At 37.2% G+C, this 13,603-nt stretch overlaps 1 protein-coding gene across 2 annotated transcripts in view; it reads left to right on the top strand.

Annotated features, from left to right (window-relative positions):
• The window catches only part of LOC110442758, a 22,328-nt gene extending 17,506 nt beyond the window's left edge, over positions 1-4,822 (top strand). The window contains exons 5-9 of one of the 2 annotated variants that reach the window (XM_021486512.1): positions 2,000-2,123; positions 2,505-2,590; positions 3,297-3,580; positions 3,894-4,174; positions 4,477-4,822. In XM_021486512.1, the coding sequence (XP_021342187.1) occupies positions 2,000-2,123; positions 2,505-2,590; positions 3,297-3,580; positions 3,894-4,174; positions 4,477-4,655 (954 nt within the window). In that variant the 3' untranslated portion in view covers positions 4,656-4,822. Of the gene's footprint in view, positions 1-1,999; positions 2,124-2,504; positions 2,591-3,296; positions 3,581-3,893; positions 4,179-4,476 lie in introns of both variants that reach the window. The other variant, XM_021486513.1, reaches the window with a different exon arrangement.
• The last annotated feature ends 8,781 nt before the right edge of the window (positions 4,823-13,603 follow it).

Raw genomic sequence — 13,603 nt, 5'->3', positions numbered from 1 at the left:
AAAAAACACATAAAATGAATTTGATGCGAGAAAAAATAGCATATTGGCAACACACATATTCCTACTCATGGGATAGAACATGTGTGGTGCTCTGACAACAATTGTATATATTACACTAAGCTCAATTAATTTTTATTATAAGAATAATAAAATACATTGTTACATATACATGACAATATTGTACATGTGTGTAATACCTTTTAGACAGTTATCTGGTAAAAGTTAATTGACACGTACGCTTTTTCAGTTTATATCTACAAGTAATTACAAAGATCAGGCTACATATATATACACATGTGTACATACACCTACATCCGCAGATACATTACAGGTGTACATAGTATGTGTACCTCACATGTACACATGCGTACGAACACACACCTACAGAAACAGAATTATACCAGGATATATTTTTTTATTAACAAATACATATACTGCTCTTGTTCACATGTGTATAATTACCTATTAGCCATGTACTCTTGCTCTTTTTACATTTGACCTATTGACACAAGTCCAGCCATCCCATATACCGAACTACCGGTAATACAGGTGTACATATAACATTTGTACATGTACACATGCATACAGATACACACATACAAACAAGCATTTATATACATATATACATGTGTTGTTAGTAATCAACCATTATTCTTCTAACACTATACATAGGTATATAGTTCACTCATGTAAACATGTCCGTAAACAAATACAGGTGTACATGTAGCACATGTACACTACATGTATATAGGTATGTGAACACATGTACGTGTGCACATGAGCAGCCATGTATACAAATGAACAAATATGATTCCACTTCTCCATTGTAGATATCTCAAAATAAATAAGAATATGGTTGAAAATGCAATGACTATAATAATACATTATATTCTCAAATCTGAGTATCAGCATAATCACAAACCAAACGACCTGAGTATTATTAGGTTCATTTTTTATTTTTTGTACACAGCCTTCATTCCATACACCACATTTCTTTCCTATTTGTCATATTTCAGGTGTGTGCATATATATCTACACTGCCATATCTTATTTATTAATGGCTGATTTTTAATGAAAAAATATTATTATCTAACATGGCAGATTGGAGTTTTACTTTCAGATATTTGAAAATATTTTTAATAATGAAGTACATGCACTGGTATGCGAGCACTCTCAAACACACACACACACATACAGATACCAAAAAGTGTAAGCGCAGGTACATGCAAGCATTCTATCCAAAAATGACCAAGTTTATATTATGCAGGTCCAGTACACTCTGCCGATTTAGCTATATAGATATAAAGACCTATATAGCTATATACACCTATAAATTATAGCTGTATTGAGCTATATTTTCTCAGATTTCAAATTTCATTAAAATAAAGCAAAGTCGCATAAAACAATAAGGTTTATGGTTATGTTGACTACAAAGAGCATACAGTTAGATGTTTATTTCCATTTTTCATAAATGTAAAATTTCCGATTTTTTTACATCATTATTTTTTAAAAAGAATACTTATATTTAATGTCTTTTGTTATCAACCTAATGATACAATCTTCTTTTAAAAGCGACTTTATTTCGTAATCTTTAAAAAAAGAAAATCACTTGAAAATAGTTCAAAAGACCTATTTCAGATAGGTCAATAGAGCTATTATAGGTCTTTACAGCTATATAGCTCAATCGGCAGAAATGTGTAAACCCCTCGGGTGTGCAATATTCCTATCCTACATCCCGGGGCACGAACTAGTCTTATAGTATTAGTCAAATGTCGGTCACGGGCGCGGTTCTAGACATTTTGGATAGTTTATACTGTATTTATGAATTTTAAAGATTATTCTCTTTAAGTATGAGGAATTAAATTACTTTAGAAACATTCTTTTGATTTACGTTAAAGGGAAAAGGTATCCGATCGTTCTCTCATTCGTTATAAAATTATCTCAATATATTGCAGAGAACATTAACAGACAACATTGATGTGTATGTTTTATAATTCAGGAGATGTATAAGGATGAGCTACGAAAGGGTCGGATGGAGACAAAGTCCTACCTTGATGATATCAATGACGTCAACAACCAGATAGTGTCCCGGTTCAACAGCATCCTGAAATACGGTCGACAAGGTACATCCTTACAAACGGCTGGACAGTGTTACGGGAAGTTCACACCATTTCTCTCCAGTAGAGACTCTGTGTTTTCTTAACTTCTCGGCCGTACATACGTACTCGTATAACACCTTTGTGTTATGTGATGTTTATTTTACCTGCCATCAACGATACAAATAATCAGAAGTAACAATTAAGAAGTGATATTTTTATTTAAAATCAGAATGATAATAGTATTCAGAAATCATATAAACCACGGTGAACTAGTAATATAATCGGGCGTCATATTTCGGTCCAGCCTATACGAACAGGTTTCGAGTCATTTTTGGTCCAGATTCCTTCCATGTCATTGTTTCATTAATTATTCTTTCCATGCTTGTTAAAATTATTTTGTTGTAGGTTTAGGAGACACAGAAAAAGACAGTCTCCGAAATACCATAAAAGGCATAGGAATAGAATCCGCACTCCGCAATGAGTCTGAACAGGTTGGTATTAATATTTCAGCCATTGCAAGTGAGTTACAATCGAATGTTTTCTTCTGTATTTCTGAATGAGGATTATGCGAGAAATCAAGATCTGTTGCCTATGGTGTCTGATTTGTACTCTTTCGTTAGTTCGTGTTAAAGGCGGCGAAGGAATTGACGTTAATTATCGTTCCTTCCTTCCGAAGAAGCGGTATTCAGCGTTCCTTTGTTCCATCGCCTCTCCAGAAGGTAAAGGAACGGATGGATGAATATACCACTAAACAGGGCGCTAAATAGGAAGTAGAGAAATGACAAATACAGCTACCATATGAGTCCGCTAGTCATTTCTCGCTTACGTATTCTTTCTCTTTAGCGGCGTCCTCCTAGGTACCCCGGGTCTACCCGTTGTCAGAATAGTTTAATTGGTAGGAGTATGGTGTCCAGTTTATATTCCATCGAGAAGGCCTTTGTGTTGCCCCATCGAAGCCTTGAACGAACAAATCCCAAAAAATCCCGAACAAACTAACGAATCGAATTTGAACAGCTGTAAATCACTCTTATTACGGTTAAAATTCAAACGACATTCTCTTTGAAATCTGAAATCTTAATTCGGTTTACTACAGTACTTGTATTTTAAAATGTTTCTACATCCGTTAATCCAGACTTTGGCTTTATACGATTGAATAAAAGGTTTAGGTATGACCGTCATCGTTGCCTTTATTTCTAGACTCTAGATACTGAAGTGTTTAGTTCGGACATTGAAGAGGAAATCGACCAGCTGTTGAGACAAAGGGAACAGATGTGGGAACAGAACGCCGCCCTGACGGAGGAAATATGTGACCTTCAGTCCCAGGATCAGGGGGAGACAATTATTCCTCTGAAGTCATCGGGCAAACACATAGATCTGCCTAATAGGGATTCAACCAACCAGAAGATTCCAGGAAGCGCTGAAGATAGCGGGGAGCAAGCAGAGGAAGTGGAACATTTCGGAGGGGGCATTTCACTTCACAAGTTTGTAGCTTTAATTCTGTTTCATCTCGTAAGTTTACATTAATACGTTATGATCATGTCAGTGTATTGGATGAAGTTATGTTTAAAGTAAGATCGTTACACGTGTATTTGAGCGAGATGTATATTGTGTATATGTATGCCAAAGTATGAGTCCAAATCAATAAGTCGACTGATGCACAAGCTCGAACATTATATTTAGATTCGTTAAACATTTAGATAGATATGAAGCTTTTCCTCCTAGCCATGGTGTTCTAATATCTGTACAGTGCTGAGTTTGCATGTATCATAATTATACGTTGTGTAATTTTACAAGGTGTGTCAAGCTCACCGATCTATCACACCTGTATAACGGGCCGGAGAAGATACAGCCGGCCATGGAGGAGGTCTTCACTCCTCAGGACGCTCAATTGGACGCCGGAGATGACCAGTTGGACATGGACTCGGCTGCTGGGGGACACGACGAGCCCCCTCCGCCCCCAGAGGAAGACTCGGAGGACGAGGAAGAGGAACAGGAACCGGAACCCGACGAGAGCCCGGAACCGTCACAGGAGACGGGCGTCGCTCGCAGACATCACCACCACATGGAGAATACAAGTAGGTACGGCAGGAAAACAAAGCACAAAACAATGTGTATGCATAGTTTAGCATCCTTTTTTCTTTTAAAATGCATGTATAATTTCGTACTGTTGAAAATCCAAGCTCGTCAAACGCTTTTTGTTAGTAGTCTAAAACTAAGGCGATGGTTTAATTTAGTCTGATTGTAATCTGTATGTGAATTGATCCAGCTACCAGTACACAACAGTCTTAACGTGGTAAATAAACTTTTTAGTATTCCCGATAGCTATCTATTCAGAGTGTATTCCAACATTGATACCAACTACGCCATTGTCCTGCAGCAATGTCCGACCTCATGGTGTCGAAGATCCAGGGAAGAACGCTGGGACCCAATCTCCAGGCAGCCCACAAGGACGCTGAGACGGTTACTGGACAACCAAACATGCAAACAATGCGCAGACCGTCCGCCTTCTCCTTCACTCCCACGTTAGCAAGGAGAAATCGGTCCAATCGTCAGTAGCCCGTCCCGAATACTACCAATTCTGTTTCGCATTTTCTACTTACCATAATGGTGTAGTGGGATTTCAACGTTAAATACAAATTTAATGAAGAACCTATACGATAATGTTCAGATATGTGCAATTCAGTATACGTTTTACATTAAAAGAGCTGACTTATTTCAATTTCCAAAAATGTATTGGTTTTTTCTTCTTCGCAACGTGTCAATATAGTGCAAGCAACTAATTATTTAGAGTTTACAAGGAAAATGTGTACGTATAGTCTATTGTAAAAAGTGTGGATAGTTGATGAAGACTACAAGGGAAGGTTTGGGTAGTTGATTCAGTCTACCCGGGGAAGGTATGGGTAGTTGATGGAGTCTACCGGGGAAGGTTTTGGTAGTTGATGGAGTCTACCAGGAAAGGTTTGGGTGGTTGATGGTGTCTACCAGGGAAGGTTTGGGTAGTTAATGGTGTCTACCAGGGAAGGCTTGGGTAGTTGATGGTGTCTACCAAGGAAGGAGTGGGTAGTTGATGGAGTCTACCAGGGAAGGTTTGGGTATTTGATGGAGTCTACCAGGGAAGATTTAGGTAGTTGATGGTGTCTACAAGGGAAGGTTTTGGTAGTTGAGGGAATCTACCAAGGAAGGAGTGAGAAGTTGATGAAGTCTACCAAAGAAGGTTTGGGTAGTTGATGGAGTCTACCAAGGAAAGCCTGGGTAATTGATGGAGTCTACCAAGGAAGGAGTGGGTAGTTGATGGAGTCTACCAGGGAAGGTTTGGGTAGTTGAGGGAGTCTACCAAGGAAGGAGCTGGTATTTGATTGAGTCTATCAGGGAAGGTTCGGGTTGTTGATTGAGTCTACCAGGGAAGGTTTGGATAGTTGACGGAGTCTACTAGGGAAGGTTTGGGTAGTTGTTGGAGTCTACCACAGAAGGTTTGGGTATTTGATGGATTCTACCAGGGAAGGATTGGATAGTTGATGGAGTCTACCAGGGAAGGTTTAGGTAGTTGATGGAGTCTACCAGAGAAGGTTTCTGTAGTTGATGGAATCTACCAAGGAAGGTTGGTACCATGGGCCCCAAGTATACCCAAAACCAAATATTTAAAAAAGAAAAATCTTTTGATGGTAAACATTCACTTCACCTCTGGGTGAGGCCACATCCTTGAATTATACATCAATGTTGATTACCATTGTCTCATCTATGCTTGAGACAATTAAGGTTAAAGTCACTTTTAACATACTCCATGAATAGAATTTTAAAGATTTACCCAAATTAAACCTATTGGGCCCTGCCCAAGTACTTCCAGGATGATCACTTTCTCTGTTCATACAAGATTGTGCTTCCTTTGTCCAAGGATGCTCCAGACCAAACTTCACCTGTGAACTTGGGGTAGGATTATAACGATTAATCTATATTTCCCGTGTTAGGCTCCACATCGCTAACAAAGATGATTCCTCATGACCCAAGGATGTTCATCACAAATTAGGTCACTCTTTCTCAAGAAATAGGATTGAGGGGTGAGCAACTATTGTGCTTGTAAATTGTGGAGTCCGCTTTGTCCAAGGATACCCCAGACCATAGTTAAAATAATCCAGGGGAGCCATACCTTCCAGTTCTGTAGCATTCAGTCCCCTTGGCCCAATAATGCCCCAGACCAATTTTAGTAGGAATACTTTCAGCTGTTCTGGAGGAGATACATTTTAAGGTTAACAGACCATTGCATTTGCAATCATCACAGAGATTTTTCCACCCTTTTATATGGAAAATGAACAAACCAAAAGAAGTTTGTTTATGGCTCAAGAGTAATTTCTCGTCAAGTTAGGCTTTGCTGTCCATCAGCACAAAAACAAGACTACTGTAAACAGCTTTAAATAAATTGTTTTATTTTTCTATAATTTAAACTTCAAAATAAATGAAATACGGTATAAAAATGAACCATGGTCAATCTCAGTAAGATATAAATTGAATCTTTTCTAAACTTAACATGAGGATACTCAAAAGTATGAATGGACGGAAAAAGTGTGTGTCCTACCTGTTACTGTGCTATTGTCCAAAACAGACAGGCAAACTTCTAACCTTAACAAAAAAGGAATAATTTCTCAATTTACAGTATTATGCTAATAGACCAGACCAAGTCTAAAATATATCTATACATACAAAATGATACAATGTACGTATATATAAAATAAAGTAACAAGTACACACGACTGACCACTATAGGCCTTTCTGCCTTCTTGAGCTTGTTCAGTCCGTCTGAAATAGCTCAATAAGACAGAAAAGACTCAAGACATTAGGAGCCATAAAGGCCTAGCAGTAAGTCCTGTTGTGTACTTGTTATTTTACGTTTTCCTTTCGAAGAGTTTGTTTCTCTATTATCTACTACGTAAATATATCTATTTAGGGGTGGTGGCCAATTGATTCAAGTAGCTGTGGTGAAATAGACTTAGTTACTGTAATAAATGTTTCTTTATATTTATGATGAATGGACTCTCTTACATGAATGGGGTAATGTAATATTGCAATAAAACTGTATAGTTTGTGAAACATTAAATTTCCTACAAGAATCACTGAAGAGAAAGAAATTTACATTGTAATGAATTTTGAGCATACCTGACAATGATGACACATTGCCTTGACATGTCAACAGCTAATGAATAACAGACTCAACCTCCTGAAGTCACCACCTCAAACACCAAAGAGAGATAACTCAAATCAAAAATATGGACTTTTATCTAATATCTAGTATACTATGACAAGTATAAGCTATGTATATACCTCGATATCAAATATCAAGTATCCAGATACATAGAGAATAATACATGCCTTTTTCCACATCACACCCAGTATCAACCTGAGACTGCAATATCAGCCCAAGGGCTGATGGCCCGAGCGCTGATATTGGTCGAGGGTTGATACTGGGTGTGATATGGAAAAAGGTGTTTTATTCTGTTTATTACATACTGACTAATAAAAACTATTATCTTATGATCTATTTTTCTTTTGAAATTTTGAAAAACGAAGAATTTCCAAAATTGGTTTGATACAGGTTTTGCGGGCTGATGCGGGTTTTGGGGTGTGATACGGCGGGGGCTGATACAGGTTTTGGGGTGTGATACGGCGAGGGCCGATATGGGTTAGAGCAATTGTGTCGTATCGCATATACAAAAAGCCGGTATTTATTAGTAAGTATGTAATAAATTCATATACATACTGGTTCAAGGAGTTTGTATAAAAGTCTGTTTGGCCTAGAAATGATCAGGGGGTTTTGCCAGCTATATTGGGAAAGGGCCCCTAAACAGGAATTGGGAAAATATCATCATTTGGCAAAAATTGGGAAATATCATAAGTGTTCCCACATGAACAGGTCCTGGAATATATCATAAATTTGGAATAAAAAATAAAACCTGCAAAGTGATTACCTGAAAGGTAATTTAAAATGCAAAAATTTCCTCCAGATGTTTCTTAAATTCAATTTTAATCCAATTTGGAAAATAAAGATTGAAATTGGGAAAATACAGTGTCATTTTTCAATTGGGAATCAGACCCTGTAAACACCTGGCAAAAACCCTGATGATCCAGGTCGTCTTTTTAAATGAAATGTTGACAGATGATGGATACACATGTCACCATGCCACAGAATAATCGAAACACAGACTCAAAATAGTGGTTTGTTTCAGTTAGGAGACATACAAGAGGCTCACTTTTTCTTGTCTTAATAACACAAAATAAAACTTATTCAAAATAGGCTTAATGAAACATGTGTAATATGTTTAATCTAAAAAGTAAGGACCAATAGGGAAACAAAACACAATGTCTTTTTTTCCTAATTATTTAAAAAATATATTTAGCTTAAATTAATCATAAATACTTGAAAAGTATTCAAATGAAATAAAACAATATAAAAAAACACTTTGCTGATATATAAGTTTTTTAACATAATAACAAGAGACCTGATAGAACTGTATCACTCATCTGTTATTCAGTGCTGGTAAGCACATTTCACATATGTGACCTTCAAAGCAGGTCAAGGTCAAATTTATTAAAACAAATTGCTATTAATTTACAAGTTAAATATCATTACTAAACCCCTAATGATTCTACCTTGCAAAATTTGAACTTACAAGCAGGCAGCCTTTAAACTGGGTCAAGTTCCAGAATGCCAAAGGCCAAATGTCATGACCCTTAACCTTTTTGATTATATATATTCATGACCAAAGAACTTGTTTTTAAAGTTTTAAAACATTTGATCCCTGTAACCTTGAAAGTGGTTCAAGGTCATTCCTCTGAACCAGTTTGACAGCCTCTCATGTCAGCAGGCCACTGGAAAGTCATTACCCAGCAAGCCATCTTGGTTAACACAATTTTTATAGGAAATAAATGTTGATTCTTAAGAAACGATGCACTATTGCATATGCCCACACACAATGTGACAGACAAAGATAATAAAAAATGTGTAAAACACTTAATTTCAATTAAATCATAACATCTGAAAAAAGGAAGGTAACAATAAACAAAACCCACCATATAAGGTTCCAACAGCACCTCAATCTTTAGGCACTGATTAATTATATACATATACCGGTATACAGAGTTTCTGTCTTCAGAACTAAAATATTTATCAATATGTACACTGTACATCCAATTTGATAAGCATGCATAGAACATCAAATAGACCACAAAAGGGTATTCAACTGCCAGGATAGTTTTACTCTTCTTGTTGTTTTTTTCCTCGACACTCTAGGGGTTACGCTCACTTTCGCTCTCTAGATCTGCACCCCTGGAATATGGCATAGCAAATTTGAAGGCTCAGTGTGCATCGCCTTGTGGGTGAACACTAAATTGATACTTTGATGTACATCAGAAGAATCTCACCGTCGCATAACGGTAAAACTTATTGGCTTTGAAGTCAGGTGTCGCTCTTTTGTTATCTTCAAAGGACAAGTATCAGCCGAGTAATTGGTCAGTGTTTTTACCCGACACCAATCAAATTGCTAGCCATGTGCCTTAAGTTTTGCTAAGACATATTCCAGGGGTGCAGATCAAGAGAGTGAAAGTGTAACCCCTTGATATTGAGGATGTGTTGTATTTGGCTTCATATTGTTTGAACATAGCAAGTAAAATTAAATGAGTATTTAAAATATAGATTTCAGTCTTGTTTTCAAATGGACCCGTGAATTTTCAGATTTGAGATGCATTGTTGGGTTATAAAAGTTCCTTTATTAGCAACATTAACTAACACGTTGGATTTACTTATCACCATACAGAAACCATGAAATAACATTTATGAATATAAGTTATTACCTTGTATAATATTAATATTGCCAATGACCGTTCGCTTTGCGACCCCTTCTTTGACTCTCAATAAACATTTTGTGTGTTTTGCGATAGTGCCTTGTCAGATCTTTTTGAAGTCCAAACAAAGCTGGACATTTCGAACACTGAAATCTTTTGTAATGCACACGATGGATATGATCATCTACTTTCTTTGTAGTATCAGCTTTGTAGTCGCAGGAAGAACATAAAAACATTGGGGTTTCAGATTCACAGCCTATAATTGGTTGTACTAAGTTTGTTGAAGTCAAACGAGGCTGAGGGACACCGACTCCCTCACCTGTCCATTGCATGTTAATGTCTTCGTTGGTACACATGCCTCTACTTGTAGAACTTGTTTGTGAGCGGTCTACTGGAGCTGAATCCGCATGTGGTACAGTTAGAGATGTTGAAGCTGATCTAGAATCAGAGGACAAAAGTTTATGAGGGTGGATGGTTATTGTTCTTAAGCTTGAACCTACTGGCACTCCACCCAGGAATCCACTAGGCTGAAAGTCACTCTTATCACCGCAATCATCACCTGGTGAATTCCTATACTGATCAGCTTCATCCACTTCGCAAAGTTCATCCTTTATAAACTTGGTGGAATAACCCGTGTCAGTAACAGAATTAGACATTTTGCGATAACTACCATGCCTATTACTAGTGCAGGACTCTTTAGATGTCTCACCAGAACTTTCATAATCAAAAGGTTCAAGTTTGATGACCCCAGAAACTTTATCGTTTTCTACATACTTTTCAAGGTTTTTTGCTGTGCTATTTTTGTGATTATCTGAGAAGCTTGCATTAACACTTTGCATATCAGGGTTGTCAAGTCCTTTGCCGGAGGTTTTTGTACTGCTGATCAAAATGGTGTCACCTCCAGTTACAGTAGCATCCATATCAGTAGGGTCATTATTGTTCATGACAGTATAGGATGGTTTTATGGAGGGACCGGGTCGTCCAGGTGGCTCCCTTTGGGGTCGCTTGTAAACTCTACAAGATCTCAATGACTTGTAATGTCGTTGTAAATCTTTCTGAAGTCCAAACCCCTTGTCACAACTCCTACATTTCCACGGTCGCAGATGCACACGCACTCGATGGTGAAGAAGGTTACGGCCACATTGCGTGGTGTAGCTACATTCTGAACATGCAAGTGTTTCTGAATTTTCTCCTTGCAACTGTACTGAATCCTTATTTATCTCTAAATCTGTTACACGGTTGTCTTCTTCCCCATAAGGATTCATTTCACTTGCCACAGAATGTTCATAGGCATGTTCTAAAGGCGAGTGCCACGATGTTGGAGATAAACCGTTCTCATCAACATCACAGAGATTGTTACCATCATTCTTGTTATCATCTGGATCACTCTCTACTTCAGTCAGGGTTATCACCTGTACATCCCTGTAACGCATATCTTCAGCTTCCTGATCTTCATCATCATTACGACACTGCCGTTCATTTGCATGGTAGTTTTCATGATTATTTCCGTCATTATTATTTCTCATATCAATACTAGGTATGTCATCTGATGACGGACTGATTGTAGCATGTGATACTGTTTCTACTTCTTGAGTACTCAAAGACATGGTGTGATGTATGCGTGTTCTTTTCAACCCTTCTTCACGTTCTTGTGGCCGTGTTATTTTCCCGTGGGGAGGTCTAGCACCAACATCAAATTCATTCAACACTTTGGAATAAAGCACCAGTCCCGATAGCAGATCATGAACAGTTTTCATCGTCTGCCAATTTCCTGCTAGTTTAGGTTGACGATCATGAACAAATACAGCTCCTGTCATGTCACATACCTTCTGTATAACGCTCACGAAAGGAAATGACTGAGTGCAAAGTTCTTGAAACTCTGGAGTAATGTCCGCGTATATATTTGTGAAGACAGCAGACATTTTGACCTTCACTAGTATTTTGCATTAAGCGAAGATTCACGGAAATGATACTTTCTCACACATATAAACTTGTACATTGCTTCCGCAAGCATTCGCCAAATTTCTGACTGACGTCCGTCCGCAGTTAATTTTCGGTATGTCCTGTCAGACAAGAAAGATTTCCTAACAAGGGAGAAAACTCGGTGTAACTGATAACAGGTAGCACACTACAAATTTATAACATGTGATGTACCCTTTGTCATATTTCAGTTCGCATGAGTACGGAATGAGACAATTCAATTTTATTTTGTAATCTTATGTGTGTCTGAAGTATGCTTTGACGTGACAGGCTTATGTGTGTATAATAGTCTCAGTTGTGACAGAAACGTATATATATAATATTACAGGCTTTATAACTTATGTCTCTGGTTGTGACAAGTGTTGGGAGACCGAACAAGTCTTCAAGTTGAGTCACTTTTTGCCATTTTTTTTCGGTTTTAACAAAAAAATATGTCAGAACAAAAAGTTCATCTGAAGAGAAGTATGCAAATGCATTTTGCTTTCTAGCTTTATAAACCATGACTGGTCACTCCAATGTGATGTATTTGTATTACAAAATTGTATAGATGGATTAAATTAATATCAATCTTGCTTCGTGATTTGTATTACTCATAACCTCATTTGAACTGTAAAACAAATTATGAAAATACACATTATATGTAGGTAGTCTAGTATTAATATCAACTATATATTATAAGCTATTCCGGCCATAACAGACGTGCAAACTGCAATGTCCCGTTCATTTGGCAGTTAACAAGGTAAACATTGACGTAACATATCCCACAAGTGAGTCTTTTACAACGTTGACGTTAATGTCGAGATTGTGGAAAACTTAGACATGACAATGACGATTTTTTTCTCGAAGCTTATGATTAAGGATTGTAGATATTTGTGACACAATGATACCGCCTTATAGACATTGCTACATTAACATTATCCTTTATCGATCATTTTTTTTTTAACATTTCTTATTGCGTCAATAACATACTAATAGTACATTTACTTGTTGAAGATCACATGTACATTCGTTCAAAAACAAGATACTTTCCCATTTTTGCCAGATTTTATTCGCTGAATTTTGGGTCAAAATTAATACTTCGATAAGGACTGTTTTGGAATTATTGCGTAGCAGTAGTTTTTAATCAACAGTAGGAATCGGCAGTATGCAGATGTTTAAACTCGTGAACTGGTGAACATTTTTAAAAGTGCCAAACAGGAAAGTCGAGTTTTTCTTAAAAACAATGTTACATTTATGAAAAACTGCATTAATAAAATATTTTGACAAAGCTATTTTACAAAGGTTTTTACCGTAGAAAAAAACATCATAACATATACTTTTGAGGGAGACTTTTTGTGGTTTTAACGTTATTTCATTGATAATCGGAAGAGGCTGGTAGAGAACACTGTCTTTGGCTATGGGTCGGGGTTCATAAGAGTTTCCAAAGTTAATATGATTTCCTTCCAAAACTTCTCAAAACTGTATCTTCTATCAATTCATGTCCTTTTTTTGTAACTTCCACCATGTAAATCATGGTCATATACAAATAATGGCACGTCCTCATATCGAGAATTGGGGTAGTGACAACAAAACAACCAGGCACAGAAATGAGCATAATCGAAACTATCGATATTCAAGAAATAGCATATTTCACAGTGGGATAATTATAATAGCGACCGCAACACTTCGTCGGCCTGCGTCTTTGGAAACCATGT

This window comes from Mizuhopecten yessoensis, unplaced genomic scaffold (assembly GCF_002113885.1).
Source record: "Mizuhopecten yessoensis strain PY_sf001 unplaced genomic scaffold, ASM211388v2 scaffold716297, whole genome shotgun sequence".
Lineage (NCBI taxonomy): Eukaryota > Metazoa > Mollusca > Bivalvia > Pectinida > Pectinidae > Mizuhopecten > Mizuhopecten yessoensis.
Note: the sequence above shows the minus strand (reverse complement) of the source record. Positions and strands in the feature narration are given on the sequence as shown.